Below are 9,430 nucleotides of genomic sequence, written 5' to 3' on the forward strand. Positions count from 1 at the left end.
TGGATCAGTCTTCAAGATGTTATTTCCAGACCTCAAAATGGTTTTATATCAAATTTTCAGCATTCTTTTTAAAACTGTTACTAAGCAATGAGACATTATATTACAATGTTGATTCTGCCAGATCTGCATAGATCACAAGACAGAAATCACTTCCCAATTTCAGTATTTGTAACTCCCTTATAGCACTTGCAAAGCCAAGGATCATTCAGAGGTTTTATTAATTTCTTTTAGCAGGAAATTCACAGGAGTCATGGAAGACAACAAATCAGCATGACATCAGCACAAGTTCATCTTCAGTTGCAGTTGCTCATTCTGTCATCATAACCTCTGTTTTCTGTATTTCTCCTAAATGCAGGAATCTTGCAAATAACATCTTTGAAACAAAACCCAAAAGTAGTTACACACCTTGGACCATCACCACCTAAAAGGATTCACACACAGTCTTCTAAATTGCTTGACATTTTTGGCAATACATTTTGCTAGTAAAAGAAATTTCTTTCCAATAATGTGACAGCTACAACCAATAAGACTAATTATATATACACACCAAAAGACAGTATTTCAATTTAGTTAAATTAAAGGTATCTTCACTGTTAACACCACTATATTGGTATAGTATTCCATTAACACAAAGCTACTTTTGACAAAGTGCCACATTTGGAGCTTTGTTAGACAGTTAATACTAAATAGAAATTAGAATATTAAGCTAGGTCTCTTTACTATTATGAGTATTCATAGTACAAGAGTACATAAATAAGAGTGAAGTTGAACACTTTGTAGTGTGGCAGGTTCTTACAGTCACTACAGAGTTGGAAAGGAAAGGGAGGAATTGCAGTGTGGCAAACATCCTCAAGAATGTACCCTTCCTCTCCAAAATTAGGAACACCTATTTCTTATTTAGGAATAAATAAAGACAAAAGCATAATCTACAGCAGACTGGGAACACAGTGATCTAACTGACTTAGGCTGTTCTAGTGATGAACACTCATGCCAGTGTTCATCAGCTGCAGCTCAGCAGCACACACTCCTAAGGGACCAAGAACTAATAAAGTCTTTAATGTAAGAAGTCATACATATAAAAATATATATACATACATATATATATATATACATACATACATATATATATATAAAAAAGAATAATAAAAGAATAGAATCTTACAGAATGTACAGAGCTTTGCATTAAGGCAATGGCAACACCACCAACAACAAAATTTAATATAATCAAGTTAATGGAATTAAAGTTATGGAAGAGTAAGGCAGTTAAAATAAAAGTGTGTAAGGCAGTATTTTCAGTGAGGCATGAGAGAAAGTTGACAAGGAGCAGGTATTTTGCACCTCCTAAATGTTAATCTGGCTTCCTGGCACAGAACATCACCAGCACTGTCTAATTTACACCACTTCACCAGGGAGTTAACAGAGACAGTAGTCCTGCCTTCTACCAATACAACTGTACTAACCTTGCTGAAGATATGAAACAGAATATGTGTTATAAAATTTGTAAACCTGTTTAAATGCTCTGCTTAAACTTTCTTCTGGGACTCCTGCTTGCCAAAGCAGGATCTTTTCTTTTCCCAGGGTCTCAAGGCATATAGCAGAATTCTGTTCTGGCACCCTGGGGTCTCATCCTCCAGGAATGCAAACCAGCACAGTTTCAAGTTAAATACTGGAGTCAAGCATTCTCCAGCTTCTTATAGTGGTCACTGGCATAAAGTCAAGGGACTTTCTTTGGTTTTTCTTCTTCCAGGAGGAGTACTATAGGATCATCAACCTCAAATTTGGTAGCAGGTAAGGAGTGACTGTATTTTGGGTGAAAAGAAAACATGGTGAACAACTGGAAGAAATTTTAGAGCAACCAACCCATTTAAATATATATATATATAATCAGAAAGACCTTCAGGCATCTGGACTTACTGAAGGTCATTCTCTATTTCAGGATCATTTCAATTAGCATTCAGAAAAGCACATTTTTTTCAGAACATTACAGCCAACACACACAGGATTTTTGCATATACAGTTACTTAAAATAAAGCCAGGAATGCACTTCACCTCTCATCAAGTGGAATTTGTTCTGGAATCATAAAAATGTACTTTTACCTTTAATTGCCAACAGCAGGCTACCTCTAATCAGGCATTTTTATGAAGATACTATAGTGGATAGTGTAGAAAAACCTACAGACTGCTTAAATTTATGCTGTACCTTCAGGACTGGTCCTGAAGAACAGCCAGCTTCTTAACTGGCTCTTAATACCTGTAGGAGTTGCACTGATAAAGGAAGAAGGTATCACTAAACTAAGTATCCTGCTGAGCACGGCTTAGGATAATTCAAGAACAGTCCGAGTGACAAAAAGTAACCACCATCCGATAAACAAACAAAGCTCTTGCAAGTCATACATTTGTCCTGAAGATACATCAAATCCCTGGAGAAGCCAACTTCCCTAGCCACTCTCTTCAACAGTTAGGAAAAAATAAATCCATTATAATTTTCTCCTAATTTCTTAAATGACAAGAAGGATCAAGAACACCCACCACTACCTCAAAACCTACTTTCAGCATGAAACAAATAATTATACCCACAGATACTTCAATCCTCACTAAAAGTCCTCTGAAATGAGATTTCCCAAAGTGCTATTAAATATGCATAGGTATAATTGCAATGAAACTAAGAAGTAAAATGCATGCCCAATGTTTAAAAAAAGAAGTAATTCTTCACCAGGAAGTGTTATATAACTTATCTGCCACACATTTCTACACTGTGCCTAAAAGAAAACCTCACCAGAGTAACTGTTATAAAATGACAGTTCTGTGCACTGATTCTAAGAGTATTATTATTGCAAATAATCATTTATGAAAAGGCAATTATTACACAGTAAAAAACACTTTTATACCAAGTGTTGCTAGAAGGGAATTATTTAGAAACAATATTCCAGAAAAAGCTACACAACTACTACACTGACCAGTATCCCGTACATAAAGCTCAGAGCTATCCAGGTATTTCCTGTTCCTGTTTTTACATGGAGCTTAATGTAATTCCATGTCCTGCACTCCTTTATTGTTTTGCCTCCATGAGGTGAATACTGCAAGAAAATTTTACAGAAATGTAAATGTTAAAGATCTAAATCAAAAATAAAATTGGAAGAACAGGGTTATCCATATAAAAAAGGAAGCATCTTTGCATGCTTTAATTTGGAAGTCTTGCCAAGAAGCCTATGGAGAAAGACAGTATTTACCCAGAAACACAGAAGAACAGCCTTCCAACCTCCTGGGAACAGGCACCTGAAGTTTTACCAAGAAACTGTGTGCCTGTTAATGCAGCTGGCTAAACAGCTATGGAAGCCACAGTAGGGAAACCCTTGATTATGTCTAATTGTCCTCAAACCAAAATACACAGAACTCTCAATTCAGTGCTTTAAACTTAAAAGGAGCTTAACTCCATAAAATATGCAGCTGTTTTCACCATTACCTTAGAAAAATGATTAATGAACAGAAATTTCTGGGGTTTAACGTCTTATATGTACGCTATTTTATACAGAAAAAAACTGTCATTATAAAATAAGGTATTAAATACTCAAATGTTTTATCATGTGAATAAACATTAGTTATTTGGACCACGATGTACTTCTGCAACCCGCTACAGCAAGCACCTGAACAGTTTGCACAAACAGAAGTCAGACAGTTTTGATGCATGCATTACTCACACCCTTTGTGGCATTTACAACTATCACAAGTAAGAATGCTGGCCAACTTCTTACTACCTACTTCATTTTATTTTTAGTCAGTGTTGATCAAGTATCCCTTGGGGTTTTTTTAAGGATTGCTTCAGATTTAGTTAAGCTAATTTCATAATAAATATGGAGATTCACCTGTAAGATCCAATGAAATAGCAGTTTATTAATTTATCATATTCCAACTATCTAGAAAGCAATTCATAAACAATCATGTGGTTAAGAGACTGCATTTCACAACAGCAGCATCTGAATTTCCTGCCTTAACTTTGCTTGTTATATCACAATGAATGACCCTGATATCAATCAGGGTTTGCTTTTTAAGAAAAACAGTACTGAAATAGAATCAAAACAGCACTAAATATATTGTCAAACAATCAAATCAAAGCATTTTCCTGCCCATGGCAGAGAAGTTAGAACCATATGATTTTTAATGTTCCTTCAAGCTCAAACTGTTATATGAGTCCATTTCAAAGCTACCTTATTGGCCAAGAGAATATAAGAATAGTTTGCCTGGTGAGACCAATAGACCCCCAAGCTCAGTATGCAACTTGTGACCATGGGCTAACAGGCAGTTCCACAGAACCAGCATCAAAACTAAAGAATAAGCCTTACAAAACATTTCAAATCCCAGAACAGGTGTAAATCAAAAAGACAGTATCTTTCAGACATCCAGAGGAATTTGCGTCAATGAACTTATCCAAACACTTTCTGACCCAAGAAAATGTTAGCATTTACAATAGTCCCCTGAACAAAATGCCACTAATTCCTGAAAAGCCAGGAGTTTTTTTAATACTTTTTTTTTACTGTATGCCCCCTAGTTGCTGAGAAACAGATTGTGGCCAACAAACTAACGACCATTCTATAACCCTCATAACCACTTCTACTTGCAATCTATCATCAAAACAAATTATTTGCAAGCCAAAGTCTGTTACGAAAAGAATTAATTGCTCTTCCAAGTTTAAGAGAGAAACATTCCCAACAGTATCCCTGTCCCTCCTTCAAACCTGTAACAAACTAAAACAAGGAACATGCAGGAAAGTATTTCAACTATTGATTCCAGCTACATTTTGGAAATACTGAAGTACAGCATGACTGTATATACACTCTGAACATTATCTCATTTTGTTCATGATATCAACACTTTTACATATGTTATCTGAAGATCCATTTCTCTTTTAAAGAAGATGCTGTATAAAATTCCTTCAATGAGTCTGCTTTGTCATACCCAGCAGAAAGGGAAGTGGGGAGGCATGCAAGTAAAATCTGAAATCCATAGGTTTTGGTGGTTTGGGATTTTTAAACATCTAAATAAAGAATACTAGAAAATATGCTCCATAATGTCTCTAAATATTTTGGGGGAAAAGCATTTGTAAAACAGGATAAACTAGGAACTTCAGTGGTGCCAAAGATGTCATTTTATAGGACAGAAAAGGTATTAACAGTCCTAGTAATCTTTATACATACCTAAGTTACTTGAGAGGCTGTATAATGTGTAAACCAAAATTGTATATATTTTGTTCTGAGTGTTTATGTTTCTTAATTATTCTTCCTATTAATTAAAGACTTGGAAGCAGCATCTATTGGCAATTCTCTCCCAACATATTCTTGTGTGATTCTGAAGTATCAGAGAATATTCAATATGGTTTTCATGTAGTTCAGAGAACCTGAATAAACTGCACAATTGAGACTTCTATTCCAGACAAGCACTATCAGTCTGCAAGCCCCATAAGAAAGTGGATCTCTCGACTGTGGATCTCCCAAAGTTACAAGCTTTTCTACGCTACTCCTTTTCTGACACAACTTTACCTTCCTTAAGAGTTTCTATGCATCTCTCCAGTGTTTTCCCATCCAAGTTTCTTTTTCTTTTAGGATACTATGGAGCCACTCACCACCTTAAGCAACTGGTTATTTCTAACAAATATGTAACACTAAATATGGACTTGCTATAACTCCTCTGAAGTGCATACATGTCTTAGAAAAGACCATTTATCTCAGCTTAACAGCTGGTCATTATTGACCAACATCAAGGTCATAAGACTGGCAGATCAAAGTTACATTGCTACAGTGAAAATCTTTTAGTTCACTAGTGAACAGATCACATCCATTACTTGCAGTGAACAAGACACTATGCAAGGCCAGGCAGCTTATTTTCAACACAGCAACCAGTGAAAGCCTGAGAAGTCACTGCAGCAGCCAGTATTACAAGGGAAAGGAAAGAAGTGTACTATGTTTCAAATACTGCACTCCTGATATTTGACATCTCTGTGCCTGATACTGGTTTGCACACACAGATTTGTCTAATGATTATGCTGCTTCACTTTTGCACACAGGCAGAACAGCATGAGCAGCTGGAAAGACAGCATAAAACCATTAACATTTTAGATTCAAAGTCTGATGTAAATGTAGATCTCAGTCTACCAGTACAAGACTTCAGGTCCAAAAGGTTTGAGACCCTCTGTCAGCCATCACAGCCATGGCATAAACCCCAACCCAACGAAGTAACAAGTGCTTTATTTTAAAATTGTGTTCCATAGGTGGAACAACAACAACCAAAAGAAGTCATTACAAGAATCCAGACAGGTTCTGCAGTAACAGTTTATTCTATCTCCCTTCACCATCATCTCTCTATGCAAAGAGTGCTCCTACTAGAGGTGCCAATTCCCCCAGTCACTTGAACTACACAGGTAAAGAAAGGGGGTGGGTCAATAAACCACACAGGAGGCTCATTAATTCACACACAGATAAGAAAGCATCTTCTTCTTTGGAATAATAAATTCTTCTATTCAGAACACATAAATAAAATCACACACATTGCTAAGTCATTTGATTTTGCTAAACATGCTTTATAAAAAGTATGTGAAAAGTTGTAAAGAACTTGCAATGGCCAGCACTGAGAAGCACTGTTTATAGAGTTTACTGTCATCTTGAGAGAATGAAGAAATAAGAATTAAATTACCTGCATCAGGTGAGTTGCAGCTAAATCATCCAATACTCACTTCCACATAAATTATCCATTGCCAAGCTATGGAATTCCTGTTTTCCTTCCAACCCAGAAGGCCTCAATCATCAAAAAACTCACGCTTGACATAAGATTAACATTCTCATTAGCTTCAAGGGACAAAACTGCTGTTTGGGATCCAAACTATTAGTTTTACTGGCCACAAAATATGCTGTTACCTCACAAATTAAGTTGCAGAGCAAATAAAAAACCCACAGACCTAGTAAACACCTATCTTCAAAAAATATTCACAACACATTCCCGTATCAGTCTTCACTATTGTATAGTGTAAGACCTAAATGCAAGAGTGATGTCCTCCTCCCCTTCTACCCTTGGCTTCCAAAGTTACAAAAGAACCAACCAAAACACCCTTGTGCACAGGCACTGTGCAGCAACTCTGCTGCCTCAGTGCCATGACATTTGCACATGTATGTCAATCAACACGTACATAATCAGGGTCAGAACTGCTGCTGTACCTCCACAGACACGCCAAAGAAATGGTACGGCCATGGACAACAAACAGCAAGCACAAACAAAAAGCAGCAGAGCTGGCTGAGAGTGCATCAGGGAGTCCAGAGGCCACTTGAGTTCGGAGAAGCACTTAATCAGAGACAACTTTTCAAGTCTCCAGAGTACTCTTCATGTTAGGGTACACCAGTACCTCGTTTTTAAGTAACAAGCCCATACCTAAAACAAATATTTCAAGGTGGTTTTATCTGGTAATGAATAACACTAAGTAACTTATTTATAACATGCTATCAAACATATCACTAAGATGCTAGAGAAAACGGGAAACAGCCAATTGCTCTTCACTAAAAACACCCACCAATGTTTACCATGGATTTTAAATTCAGCCATTTCACAAGGTTTAAAATGGTAAGACTTACAGTAAGTGAAACAAACAGTAAAACCTCTTTGGGTTTTAATTCTTTCTTAATTATAGCCATAACAAAAACAATGCAAAATACATGCTTATTATAGAGCCAAGAAGTTCCTAAAGAATTGCCCAGGCTCAGGCCTACTTCTTAGTTCTGAAATCTGAAAGTATATGCCTTGCAAACACCAGCTGCTGTTGCAGTGCAATTTGATGGAATGCTACTTCAAGACCATAGACATTCACTCAGTACAAAACTCACAAAAAATTTCTGGAAGCAATGAAGTCTGCTAATATATTTTTACATTTTTATTATGTACATTTCTGTCCTATAAAAAGATAATAGCTCCTCTGTGGATACCTCACATTCAGTGGATTTCGCAATCTGTTCATAAACTGGTAATAGTCTATGCATGATTTTTTTTTTACTTGCAAAAATAATTAGCAAAATTATCCTATTACTAAAAGCAAACGTTAGTGGCAAGAAATGCATATTGCAACTCCAACACTTGCTCTCTATCCTGAAAAGTTAGCCAATTTCCGTTCCCGAGACGAAGCTGGTTATTTTCGTGTATACTGAAATGACCGCACCGCAGACTTATCGATTCCTCGCTCTTCTCCGATATGAAATCTCCAAAGAAGCGAGTCCAAAAGAAAGAGAGAACAAATTCGACCCGTGTCTAATTGCATGCCCAGCTAAGTCTTTCACTTAGGATTTTCCTGAACTCCTTTTCCTCGTCCTGCCCTAGCTCGGGAGGCAGGGCCGCCTCCTAACTCCCTCTTTTCCCTCCAAAGCCAGAGCTCGCTGGGCTGCAGGGAGGCGTCAGCGCCTCCTCCCAGGCCCGGAGGCTCTGGCTGCCGGTAACCCGCACGGGCCCGAGGAGCCCCGGAGTCATTGTGCTGCGGGAGCCGGCCGCAGCTGTCAAGGCGCAGCGCAGCTCGGCCTACGGGCGGGGAGGAGGGGAGGAGGGTCACAGCCCAGCGCCGCCCGCCCGCCCTTCCCGGGCCGCGCTGCGGGCCCCGCTCCGCGGCTCCGGGCGAGCGGCCTGCGGGGCCGGGGCCGCTCCGGAGCCGGGCGGGCGCCATGCTACAAACCAAAATGGCTGCCCCGGCTCGGGAGCCCGGCTCGGGCCTCCGCCGGTACCGCCGCTCCGCCCGCCGGACCTCGCCCAGGTACCGGCCCCGGGCCACGGCGAGCGGCTCGGCCCCCGCGGACCCCGCTCGCCCAGGCAGCGCTGCCCCCGCACGCCGCGCGCGGCCCGGCCCCCGGAGCCGGCCGGGCCAGTCCCAGATCGCCCCGGCCCCCCGTACCTGGAGCTCGGCCCGCTCCACCTCCCAGTGCGCCCTCTCCATCTCGAAGCGAGCCCACTCGTGCTGGATGTAGTGCAGGATCCCCGGGATGGTGTAGTGCTGGGGCCGGGACAGCTCGGCGGGGCCCGCCGCCTCCTGACCGGCCGGGGCCGCGGGGCCCTGGGGCTGCGGCTGCTGCCCTCCTCCTCCGCCGGCTCCGACCCCCACGCAGCCCCCACCCGACTGCAGGTTCATGTTCCCACCCGCCTGCGGCGGCGGCTGCTGCGGTCTCGGGGCGGCCGCCATCCCACCGCCTCCTCCGGCTCCTGGGTGCTCGTCCATTGTCTGCGGGGAGCCCTCCTCCTCGTCCCGCGGCGGGGGCCAGGAGCAGGGGCCGGGGAGGGGGCGAGCGGCGCTGGCTGGGGCGGGGAGGAGGGGGCGGGCCGGGCGGGGGGGCTGCGCCGAGCGGGTCCGGGTGTCAGCGCAGCGCGGAGCCGCCGCCAGCCGCCATTACAGCCCCGCGGCCCTCCCACCCTCCCA

General features: G+C 41.4%; 1 protein-coding gene across 4 annotated transcripts in view; it reads right to left on the reverse strand.

Moving 5' to 3' along the window:
* The window catches only part of STRN3 (striatin 3), a 60,120-nt gene extending 50,702 nt beyond the window's left edge, over positions 1–9,418 (reverse strand). For all 4 annotated transcript variants that reach the window (XM_058807779.1, XM_058807781.1, XM_058807780.1 and 1 more), the window contains exon 1: positions 8,912–9,418. In XM_058807779.1, coding sequence (XP_058663762.1) covers positions 8,912–9,232 — 321 coding nt within the window. In that variant the 5' untranslated portion in view covers positions 9,233–9,418. The remainder of the gene's footprint in view (positions 1–8,911) is intronic.
* Between the last annotated feature and the right edge of the window lie 12 nt (positions 9,419–9,430).

The sequence above is a fragment of the Ammospiza caudacuta genome, chromosome 6 (genome assembly GCF_027887145.1).
Source record: "Ammospiza caudacuta isolate bAmmCau1 chromosome 6, bAmmCau1.pri, whole genome shotgun sequence".
Taxonomy (NCBI): domain Eukaryota; kingdom Metazoa; phylum Chordata; class Aves; order Passeriformes; family Passerellidae; genus Ammospiza; species Ammospiza caudacuta.